The sequence below is a fragment of the Toxotes jaculatrix genome, chromosome 17 (assembly GCF_017976425.1).
Source record: "Toxotes jaculatrix isolate fToxJac2 chromosome 17, fToxJac2.pri, whole genome shotgun sequence".
In the NCBI taxonomy this organism is placed as follows: domain Eukaryota; kingdom Metazoa; phylum Chordata; class Actinopteri; family Toxotidae; genus Toxotes; species Toxotes jaculatrix.
In genome coordinates, this window is record NC_054410.1 from 15,670,797 (window position 1) to 15,683,378 (window position 12,582).

At 41.3% G+C, this 12,582-nt stretch overlaps 1 protein-coding gene across 1 annotated transcript in view; it reads right to left on the minus strand.

The window, feature by feature from the left end:
* Positions 1-12,582, minus strand: part of dlgap2a (discs, large (Drosophila) homolog-associated protein 2a) — a 140,388-nt gene that overhangs the window by 65,999 nt on the left and 61,807 nt on the right. The window contains exon 3 of the mRNA XM_041061311.1: positions 4,453-4,485. Coding sequence (XP_040917245.1) covers positions 4,453-4,485 — 33 coding nt within the window. The remainder of the gene's footprint in view (positions 1-4,452; positions 4,486-12,582) is intronic.

Genomic DNA, 12,582 nt, shown 5'->3' on the forward strand with positions numbered 1-12,582 from the left:
TTACCTATATATTACTCTCACCCCCCCACTCTCCTAAAGAAATTCCAAGAGGAGCCTTGACATACAGTACTTGAATATGGAGGAACCTGTGCACCACAACATTACTGGAGTCAGCCATTTACTGTGTAGATAAAGTACAGTTTGTGTCAGAGGCTGAAAGCATAGAACATATGAGAGCTTGGTGCTTAATGGATCACAGGCCACAACACATTGTAGCTTGGTTGCCAACACACATTCATTCAGTGGGATCTGGGGAGGAGGCATCAAGGAATTATGGAAAACACAGCAAGAGCAATATGTAAGCACCACACTGACCAGAGCTGTTTGATTTAGTCTCATTGATTGTTTGGAGATGTGACCTCTGCACATTTGTTGGCAGTATTCTCCAACAAATTTTGGAGTTCTCTTTCCTACCACTCTGACCATTTACCCTTCTGTTTACTGCTAATTTGCAACGGCAAATATGTTTTGATCGAAATGTAATGCTGCTGGGATTTAGATTTTACCAACGAAACGAGGAAACGTTGTTAATGAACATACAATCCAACTTGTATCAGCTTTTATAAACCTTGCAATACAGTATTGACTCATACAAACTAAAGCATGATTAAAAAATTGTACTGCGTATCTACAAAACCAGCGTTTCATCTATTTTCAGTTGTTCGTTTCTCGAGGTCCTGACAGAACAAATACTCTCCCAGTTCAATCAAGCCAGCTGTCTACACAGGCCACATCACAGCTCGTATGTTACATGACCTAAATGCTCTTAAACGCAACCGAAGCGTATTTTAATGCTAAATCCAGTGACTGTAACTGTTACAGTAACTACGGAAATTGTGTAGTGGGCCTAGGGCGCTTGTAAAATACAGGTGACATACCGCTCTGACCTCTTGTGCCTGTGTAGACACACATGCCAAACCAGAGCTGCTGCTGCTGTTGTTCTGCTAACATGCTGCTCGTGCTACACCTTTTGTGGTGTTATAGTTATATTTTGGCACTCACAGCACTTCAAGAGGGAAAGATTGTGATCTTGGGAATATGTTGAAGAAGTGTATAGGATGTGAACCTTCGTCTCCCTTCACTTTCTTCTCTCTCTTTTTCTGTCCTCCCTCATGCATCTCACACTTCACCCCCCTTTGCCCCCCTTCTCTCTTAACCATTTTTTTCCTTTCTCTCCATCCCAGTAAAGTTCATGGTAAATTCCACGCATCGGCTGAAGGACAGGGCTCTTATTTTGACGCCAAAAAAAAACAGCTGTGATTTCTTTGTCCCCACGAGTAACACAAAATGAGACTGGCACCATATGTCAGACCTTGACTAGACTTATTTGAATTTTTATTAAAGGTATTATGTATTTCCTGGGTATCACTCTTTCTGATAATTTCAGTTCTGGGGTTTGAAGTCACCGAGTGCCTGTCAAGGCAAGGTGAGTCCAGTGGCTTAGACTTTTCAATAATGTTTAGCCTGTCTATGAAAGTGTCCTCACTGCCCTTGTTCTGTAATAGCCATTATTCAGAACCTCTGATTTCTCTCTGTGCAGCAAGAATAGTTTACAGACACATCTGAGTAATGTCCCCTCATTTTTTTCTCTGTATTGCATAAAAGTGTGTTATTTTATGTCACAGTGCTTTCTCAGTTGGGTGGCTTTTTCTCTCCACTGTTCGGAACTGTGTCATCTCATATTCCATTAAAAATTGGGGACACGGTCCATTTCACACACCAACCCAAGGAAAAGCGGTAATTGGTGCATCTTTAAAAAGAATGAACAATACCTTTGGCCTTCCTGCATGGAGAGTTATAACAGAAGAAATGATCTAAACACAAATATTCTACAAGAGTTATTCATTATATTAACTGAGAAGCTGTGCCTTCAGCATTTAAAGCTCTTATTCAGATTCTGCAATGTATGGTAAGAAAAAGCTTGGAAAGAAAAGAGCAGTGGAGAATGTGGATCCATGACGAATTACTTCTAAGTGCTACAAATTACTCACTTTGAAAGAAACAAACTTTAATTAAACACATTCTATAAAACTACACTATGACTTTGCAACAACCAACGACTGAACAAACACTTCTCTTAAAACCCTTTACACCCCTCAAAATTATAAATATCTATTTCATATAATGCTGCCACCTAAGATTGTGTCCAATTATCTTTTTATGTGTCGGTGTTTGCATTATGAGGTGCATCTGTATTATGAGATATGGGGGTGAGGGTCCCAAAAGGACATGTTGCCTCTAGCTCAGCATTCTGCACAGACAGGGAGAAGACGCATGTTTGCACTTCAATGTCTCTCCGACTTTCCCCCTCACACCATCACACGCTCTCTCTTTCTCTCTCTTTCTTTCTCTATCTTTCTCTCTCGCAGGACAGCAATTACCTGCCAGCAATAAGGCCTTGGTTGGCCTTGTAAATGCATTCAATTCTTCTCTAACAATTCTCAGAGCAAACAGAGGTAAGAGCTGGGTATTTTATCTCATTTCAGTCACCACTGACATTGTGGCACGTCAGTTTTGATAAAGATTACAAAACGGTACTTTTTTTTGTACACTGAGGAAATTAAAGCTGTACTAATCCATATTTTTATATTTATCATTGGCTCAGATGGGTCGGTAGTTTAACCTCAAGTTTACACAGCGTTTTAGCATCTTCAAGCTTACTGTTTTAGTTTCATGGCTTGTAACTCATTTCCAGGTGCAGCAGGGAGCTGTTTTTGGAAAAACAAAAACTCTGAAGACAAACACTATATACTATAGAGGAGCATTTAGCTGCTAAAAAGGCAGATATTTCCCTCAGGAGTCAGTGGAGACCAAAGCAGTGCTGCTTTCACCATGTTTTTCTACAAAACTTTTTTTTTTTGTTTAAAGAAAAGCCACACTTCTCAAATGCATCAGCGTTTAATGTTGCAGCTATAAGAAATTATCCCTCCAGGCACTGAATGGATTTTAGTTTTGTTAATTGATAGTTTTAGATTTAGTTTTACAGACAGATTTGAGCCTGTATTCAAAATGTGTTGAGTGCTCTTTCTCTGTCTTTCTATCTTTACACTGATTCTGAACTACACACACACACACACACACAATCTCTCACCCAGGCTGGTCTCCCTTTGGAGGCTTGAGGGACACCATGCTTCTCCCTGTAGCTCTGTGGCCCTGATGCCCTGTGCAACATTGAGCAACAGCATGGAGGTGCCTTGGGAGCTCCCTTCTGCCCAGCTCCACACATAGTTGCACACACAAAATACTGTACACACACACACACACACACACACATAGGCACGCATACACATTCCCTGCCCTTCCCTGAGGTCTCTCCTCCCTCCTCCCTCTGCCCCTCTCAGCGGGAAGGTTACAGGCACACAGTTATCGCGCTCGATTTGATTACGTCTTAATCCAATCAAGAAAAGCAGAGAGAGCACCATTGATTTTTGAGACATAGAATAATGCTTATTGGGCTTAGGGGCACATGGCTGACTCCTGGACAAGGTTAAGTCCAGGGGGGAAATTTCATATCTGTCACTGAGCCGGTCACTGAACATGCTTATGGTTTATTTCTAGATTCTCCTTTCTCACTGCAAAATGTAAACAAAGCTGCCAGCTCCTATTTTACTCACAGGTAATTTCTGGTCACTTTTGTTCAGTCAGATTGTCAGTAACCGTAAGCCTCCATATGAAACCCAACAACAGCTACAACAGATAAAACACCTGGGCAATAATGACCAGATATAGCTGAAGGGAGGGACCAAAAAAAAAAAGAAAAAGCAGAATCCATGCAAAGGGATGAGCTCTGGTTTGAGGTATGAGATGGGAAGAGACATATGAGAATGGTTTGCACGTGGATATGGAGGATTAGGTGGTGTCAGTATCATGAGAAGAGCTCTTACAATATAGCAGCAGACTCGAGAGCTACGCAGCTCAAATACATCCGCAGCATGTTTTACACACATGGTCACACAAATTACACACGTGCATGAGTGCGTGAACACTCATAAAATCACATGTGTACACAAATAATGACAGTTAATGAGATGTGAAGCAGAAGCAAGTGTGGTTAGTCAGCACTCTGAGGATGTGTCCTTCAGCCTTCATGCTGTCAATCAATCAGTTCAGTAAGAGTAGCCTCAACATGGCCGTCTCCTGGAATTACACTTTGTTGACCTACTCCATTCTACACCTGTGATAGTTTGAAATCTGCAGTTGCTGCTGTCTGAATGCTTTACAGTAAATGAAACCAAAAACCAGGAGGATATTATCTTTATATAGTGTGTTTTTTTTCTACATGGAGCCTAAAACCTGGTCTGCGCCGTTGCTCTACTGAGTTGAAGACTGAAGAACAGTGTGTCTGCGGCAAAGCGACGCCCCCGCTCCACTTCCCACCCTCCCCAAACAGCAAACAACAAGCCGGGAGATGACGATGACAAGAGCTTTTGGGGAATGGCGAGGCCCACTCACCTTCTGGTTCACCACACAGTGTGCACTGTGATTCTAAACAAGGACCAAAGAGAGACAACAGCAGATTAATAGAGGCAACACATATGTGAAAGTTTATGTTTGTGCATGTGTGTGTGGGGACAAACATTTACATCACTGCCACGTATGTAAAAAAAAAATGCTAACAACTGCTATTTAAGACCCTCTCTCTCTCTCTTTGTCAAAAACAAATAAAAACAATAAAACTGAACAAACAACATGGAGAACAACAGAGGGGCTTTTTTTTCTCCTAATGTACTTGCAGAGCGGTACCCATGTGCAACATAATAGAAACCCAGCCACCATGCATAATATGACCATCAGCCACATGCGGCTGCATAAAAAGATAAAATGAATAAAATGATGCAGAGACAGGCGTCAAAGGGGGGGAAAAACAACGGAACGAGACATAATATTGCTTCAATTCATCACTGCCATGTGCGATAGATGCTGTGTGCCAAAAATATAAACACACAAACCTGGGTGAGACTCAAAATTAGAATTAAAGCCCCCCCCAAAAAGCACTGATTTTCGATCGCACGTTATCCATCATTTTTATTATTCGTATATAGAGATGGCCATCTAATTTAAGGATTTACCAGGCTTCACATGCATCATGCATTTTAATATAAACGTGGAAGATAAGTTGCTTTTGCTAATCAGCCCTGATTATTCTCATGCAAACATCACAGCACACTGTACGGCGAGCCTCAAAATCTAAATCAATATATGGGCATTACTGTTAATGAAGTATCAGTCTTTCCCAGGAGCCAGCGGAGTGCAGGCAGCCTCCAAGAAGTGCTCCGAGTTTATTTTAAACAAACAAGATTATTAAATGGATTTGTTTTGCTGAGACAGACACTGCGCAAAATGAACAGAATGACGATGAAAATGAGCGTTATGTCCTCAGGCCCTGGTTTCCACAGACGGCCCCAAAACAGCTGTGGTGTGTCAGTGTTCGCCTCTCTTCCCTGATGTAGCAGTAGCCAAAAGAGGCCATGTGTGTGTGTTTTTGTTTTTTTTAATGTCGAGGCTCTCCTTCATCTAATCACTGCTAATTAGGGGCATAATTAGCTCAGCAGCAACCTTGGACTCATGACTTGTCTTAGTTTGTTGAAAAGAGACAGGTCTTTTGATGGTTCAAATCCCTACATTCATGTGGTAAATAAAAACAATAAAATCCATAAACAAAGCGTCCTTGCTCAAAAGACTAAAGTGTGCCATTTCTCCCTCCCTCTCCCCAGATGACCTTGCTCATGGGCTGAGTGCAGCAAGGACAGCTTGGCAGACCAGCAGACGAGTGAAAGAGCACTTTTAAAAGGTCTGTTGTAGCTGTCAGTCCGCACAGATTGTAAAGTGTCACAGCCTCGCTGCCCTCTTGTCACAAAACTGCCTGCTGGATCTTACCTTTGCTCTATGGCTGCATTTGGCAGAACAAAAAACCACGTGCTATGGTTCAGTTTTTTGTTTTTTTTTTGTTTTTTGTTTTGATTATTCAGATTGTTCTAAACACCAACCCACAGACAGACAGGCTGAGAGCATTGTAAACACCATATAGTGTTAGAGGAGTGTAAAGACAATTACACTGAGATAATCCAGGTGTTTGCCACTTTGCAGAAGTAATTGCATTGAATAACTTTATTTAGATCTCTGTTCTCGGGTGCTTTTCTCGGGAGGTGGAGGTTGGAGTCTGTGGGTTGAACCAACCACACACAAGCAGTGTGGCTAGCAGTGCAGTGGCGGACAGCTGAAGCCTGGAGAGAATTTACTGGTTTAATTAGTCTTTTTTACTTCCCTCTCCCTACAGTATAATCCCACAGAGTCAAAGCAATTGGCTCTATTAGTTTGTCCTGCCTGTTTAAATTTAAAGCTCTCTTGAATTTCCCTGTGAGGAGACCATATTGATCTTGATCAGGCAGTTTTTACAGTATAGGAACTGTTCTTGGGTAATTCTCATTTGCTTTCCAGATAGAGGTGTAAAGCAGCTGCCAGCCTTGAGTCATCAACTAAACTTATTATGGCTCTGCTTTTGAGGAAGAAGGGATTTGTTGTTACCTATTAATCTGCATCTGTAATCTAAAACCAATCTAAGAGTGTATGCTAATATTTGCTAATTAGCACTTAATACAAAATACAGCAGAGGTTCATGGGAATGATATTAGTTTAGCAGGTGTTTGGTCATATACCAGGTATTTGACCTTACGATGGTGCAAGGCGGAAAGTTGAGGTCCAGACTTATTACAGTTCATCCTCTGGGGACCATCAATTGTACATGATTTTCTGATAATCCATCCAAAGGTTGTTGAGGTTTGGACCACATGGTGGACCAACAACCATTCCTATAACCACATCGCTAGCATGGCTGAAATATCTATATGTACATATCTCCATGTACAGATCAAAACTTAAGAATAAGTGAACCAGAATTAACTCTCTTTTTTATTGAAAATGTGTGAATGGATAGCAACATAATATATGCTTTATAAATCCTATTTCAAGGGATAAGAAAATTCTAACATAAATTGTTTAAAAAAAAGAAACAGCCCAAATATCATAAAAGGAATGACAAGTAGCTTTAGAGTAAACAGTAACAAAAAGGACCATCCTGTGGCCTCGTTTGGAGGTGAAAACACAGCCAAATGGAGAGGTTTTATATTGGTGCAACTTAAGATACTGAAAAAGGTTTCCAAGCAACTGCCTGAACTGCACAATCTTCTCCTATAAGGAGAAAATAGACAGGACCCACAGAGGAGAGGAAGCAGGAAAATGAGAGACTTTGGCAAGAAGAAATGTAGTGACATAATTGTTGTACTTGCATCAGGCCAAGTACTGAATAGTTAATCATACTTTATAGGACAGAACCCTTCACGCCGATCAGTACTCTATCTAAGCATTTATATCCAAGGACGTAAGAGAAAATCAAATGTCAGTCTGTTTCAGAATGCTATTCTCAGTGCTTCAGAAGTTGGTTGTGAGTAAACTAACATAGAAACTCACAGGGGTCTTCGGCGTCCCCTGGTATCAATCTCCAAACACAACATACACGGAGAACAAATCCTTAGCCTTGATCCGATAATGTATTCATCCATAATTAAAGCCTTCATTTCCATATCAGCGTGGCTTGCTCACACCTTCCCCGTTGGCTGATCTGTCTTTTACCCTCACTTCTTCTCTCTCACTCTTGCTCCTTCTCTCCCTTTCTCCTCATCATACGATGGGTGAGAGATACAGGTGCTAATTAGCTAGTGCTAAGATTGTTCTTGGCTTTTTCACAAGAATGCTGCGTCTCTGAGAAAACGCATAGGGTTATATAAAGCAAGGTGAGATGGGGCATGAAAACTTTGTTCAGGGAGTTGGCACATTTTATCAGTGACCTGGTATTTACTTATTTACTTCGAGGAACAGGCCATAAGCTCTGTTTGTTTGCTCTGAGTTGGGCAGCGCACAGATTGCAAGACACAAGTCAAATAAAGCCCTCTTTACTGGGACAGGGTCAATAGATAGTCAATAAAGGGAAGTGCACAGTAATGTACAGCCCACACAGATGTGCGCTGACACACACGAACCAACGCGAGCCGAGGATCACAGGCATGGCCGCACACACACTCACAGAGATAAACAGACTCAACAGACAAAAAGCAAATCACAACAACAACACACTCAGCGTCAGCTTCTAGGCTCATCTATGTGGACGGTCACCAATTTCAGTTTACCTTCTCCTTGACTGGCACAATCCATCTTCAGCGGGGCCCCCTGCGTATATATGCAGCCTCCCCCTGGAGCTGATCTAGCACTTCTCAGAGGAGACGCTGTGCTGAGCACAGGGCTGGAGGAGAACTCATCAGCCTGGCAGTATAAACCCTGCCTGCCTCTTCAGGGGCTAAGTGCACTGCATTGAACAAGCTCAGTTTTAAATATGACTGTACGCAACACTGATACTAGTTTATGTCAGTATTTATGAATCACTAGGCTTTGAGGTTTACATTTTTTAAAAAATCAGTAGATATTTTTGGGAAATTGTCTTTTTTACCTCGTTACTGAGAGTAAGATGAGAGAATCACTGGAATAAAAGCACAATACAAGCAGTAGAAACACGAATTAAAAGCTGATTATAAATCAGTGAACTGCAAATATCACTTAATAGGGCCAGACAGGGAGTGAGTACCAGAATGTAGTGCAAAGAACGAGGAGATTATTGTCAAAAATATTCATATTTCCTCTTCAGAAGGGAAACAGCAGGCGTCTGACATCAAACAGCAATGTGTTTGAAATCACACGAGCCATCAGGGTTATGTGGATGGAGATGCTGTGAGAACACTACAAACAGCTTTGCCACGGTGTGAGCTTCAAAATAAGGTGCACCAGAGCAAATGGTTAAAGAAAAAAAAAAAAAGCTTTTAGTCGGCTCATGTGACTGCGTGTAGAAGCGGCAGTGGGCGGTTCGGTACAGGGAGCGGCGAGTAAAAGGCCGTCACATGTCAAGATGCATCCCTTGTCTATTCACGAAATCTATGTTTATGTGTGTGTGCATGTGTGTACTTGTGTGGTTGTGAGGCCACCGATGTTTGAGGCATTTACATCTTATTGCACTGAGATTCATAACACTACTCTTTGGATTACTGCAGCTGTTTAGGTTTTCCTAGTTTCTTTGTGTTTACCTCTGCACAATTTATCTATCTGGTACAAATAAATGACTAATAACTAATAAGCTGCTCTGATAACACATAATGAGCCGTTTCAGTAGAGGTGACTCACCACTCTGTTGGTCTAGTTTAACTTCAAAAACAGTTGCAGTTCTTTGTCTAACAAACAATATTTGCGTGAGTACAGAGAGCACATCAGCCAGACAAGATCCAAAAAGTTACACTTTGGCCTTTGAATGAGTGTTAAACATTAATTATCTAGAGCTGATATAATCTACCTCCAATTACATTTGTCATTTCAACTAGAGAAAGAGGCTGTAAAAACTAGAAGCTTGCTGTCTGAATGATTATTACATTTCTGTTTGCTAATAAAAGAGGACGGAAAAAAGATGAAACACAGTAAGAGATTGTATCAGCAAATATGGGCATTTTAAAAACTTGGAACTGGATTCAAAGTGGAAATGGCCTTTATGAATCCTCCCCTCAGGGCTGAAAACAAGCCACTCAGTCATTTTCTTTTTTTCTACAGGATCTAATGATGTTACTGACCTAATCTAACAGTCAGATGATGTTCAAAATGAACAGTGCTTAATACCGTTATAAAGTAACTTAATACCAGACTGGCAGGCAGTGTTTCACTGCGCTCTGTGGCTCAGAAAGGTGAGAAGTAAAACCACTGGAGTAAGTTTGTGTGTATCTTGTGTATATCTTAAAAGTGCATATCTTAAAATATCTTATTCAGCTCTTTTTGTGTGTTTGAGTGGGAATGGAAAAAAAAGCTGCAACACTTACTGTATAAAGTGATTTAAATCATTTATATGTGCTTTCTACTATGCATTTTGTATGTATGAAGCATGTAAAGTGCAGTATATGGATGAGAAATTGCATGTACTTAAATACCTGTATGTATGTATGTGTGCCTGTTTCTGTTTACAAGTATATGTGTGTCTGTGTGTGTGTGTGCATGCACACTGTGTACTGTAGTACAGTGTGTGGGTGGACACACTGTGTTCACACTGTGGGTGTTTTTGCATGTGAAGCAACATTTCGTTTAGCAGCTTGTTTCCCATGTTTAGTCTCTGAGCCCCACACATAACGGCCTGACTGTGACGGTAAGAGGCGAAAAAACACAAGGAGGAAAAGAAGGGAGGGATGGATTTGGGTGGAGGAAGGGAGGAGAAGGTCTGTAAAAAGAGGAGGAAGTAAAACATCCCATCGTTCTCCCGTCAACCCCAAGGGCCCTGGGTCAGATTTATAGGTGGTTTCTCTCACCTCCTGGGAGGCGAGGTGAGTTGAAAGGAGGAGGGAAATAAATATTTTAGGGAGGAGGAGAGGACTTAAGTATAAGTCTGAGACTGGATTTAAATGATTTGCTGCATCTAAACTGTGCAGAAGTGAGGATGGTAGGAGGGGAAGAGAGGTGGATGTGAGTAAAAGGGAGGGACAAGTGAGGCTGGACAAATGGAAAAGGATGGAGGGCCAAAGAGAAAGAGAGAGGTGTGTATATAGACAGAAGTAGACAGACAGACTTGCGCAATCGAGGATATTGATGGCCTCCTTCACGCCCCAGCAGCCCTCTGCCTTACAGGAGCATCTATCAGTGGTGCTCGGCCCTGTAGATGACCATATTGACACCTGCTGATGGAGCTGGGGTGTCGCTGTCAATGACATGTCCCTCACTTCTCCTTCCCCTACATCTGCCCACTCTTCTTTCTCACTCCATCTTCCCATCCCCTGTTCACTCATCATCTTTTTTGTCTAAACTCTTTTGAACCGTTACGTGCATCAGAGCTGACAATCTTTGTCAGTCTGTGTGGAGTTGTGTTTGCAAAAACAGTGAAGTGAGTCAGTATATATTTATATTTATATTTATAACTGCCCACAGTGTGTCCAAGGTCAGCTGATGTGGCTGTGACAGAGATGTGACAGGAGTTGAAGTGGGCTTGAGGGTCATATTATTGAAGTTACTTGAAGGTTCAAAAAGGTTTAAACCCTCTCACTTAAAACCAGTGAGTTCCTCACAAACCATACCACACTAAAAGCATGATATGCTGCACATCTGTGTGTTATGTTCTATGACAGTCTTGACACTTGGGAGGCAGTCATCGTATGCTGCAGTCACTTCCCATTCAATTTAACCCACTTAAAACTGCAGCATGTGAAGCATTTTTACATCAGTCTCAGAGAAAGTGTCAGACATGAACCCCCAACTTTCAGTGCATGTAGCGTTGCCAGTAGGTAAAACTAGAGTACTGTGTCACTTTGTGCCACAAAATATGGAGAAGCAGGCAGACATAAAGCTCTTTGAGTTTCACAAGAACAAATAAGAAGGAAAAAAACACATTTAATGGCCTTTTTTTTTAAAGCTAAAGGGAAACATTTTGAAACAGATTTCAAGCTTTAGAATTAATTTCACAGTGAAATGTTGTTTTAGCCACATCTGTAACTGCTGAACTGTAATCTCTATATAATTAATACATAAATAACTAAATATCTAAGAAGGTCAACTTCCTGGGTGAACTGAAATAAGGCTGAACTGATGCCAAATGCAGACTTGCTTTTAACTATAAATGTAATGAATCACACAAGGAAAATCTGGGGTCTCATAACTGTTATTTCTATGAATCAATACATGTAATCATTGTCAACCTCTATTACAGCTCATTGCCTTCATCGTGAGCACGGAATTGTGCTCAATAACAGTGGATGAAGGAGCAGAGAAGAGACTCTGTCGAGCATGAAAGTAATCAGCAAGGTCAGTGACAGTGGTACTGAGGCTACTGTCTATTATTCTTATTCATTCAGACATTTTAGTTTTGTAGATACAAAGCAAACAAGACACAGAAAGGACAAAGTGGGAGAAGAGGGATAAACACAGAGACGGCAAAGTGTGTGTGTGTGTGTGTGTGTGTGTGTGTGTGTGTGTGTGTGTGTGTGTGTGTGTGTGTGTGTGTGTGTGTGTGTGTGCATGTGTGTGTGTGTGCGCGCGCGCGTGTGTGCGCGCGTGGGGTTCTTTGCAGGCATGTCTTTTTTTGTCTCTTGACACTAGTGGGGAAAAAAATGACTCTATTTATTTCCGATGGAGCTTTCCTTGTTTCAGTAATTTTCAATTATAGAACAAGGCACAGTAATGCAAATCACTCCATCTGCATCAAGAAAATGAGACTTGATTGAAGTAAGTTATTTGGTTTGAACTGAAAATTTGTTTCACAGGAAGAATTTCTCAATTTCTTAATTGGAAAAATGTGATTTTGAGGCCCAAGTCTGAACAAAATTGACTCATTGAGATGGATGCTTTTTTTGCAGAACATATTGGTGCTGTGTATTGGCTGTGAGTCATGATGTTTCTGACCAACAATGAGTATCAATAAGGCTAACAGTCTGCAGCCAGGCTAGCCGCTCTGTGAGGATGTACTCAAACGCAGCAGGGCTAAAAGCTAACGTCCACATGAGTGGACAGAATAACATA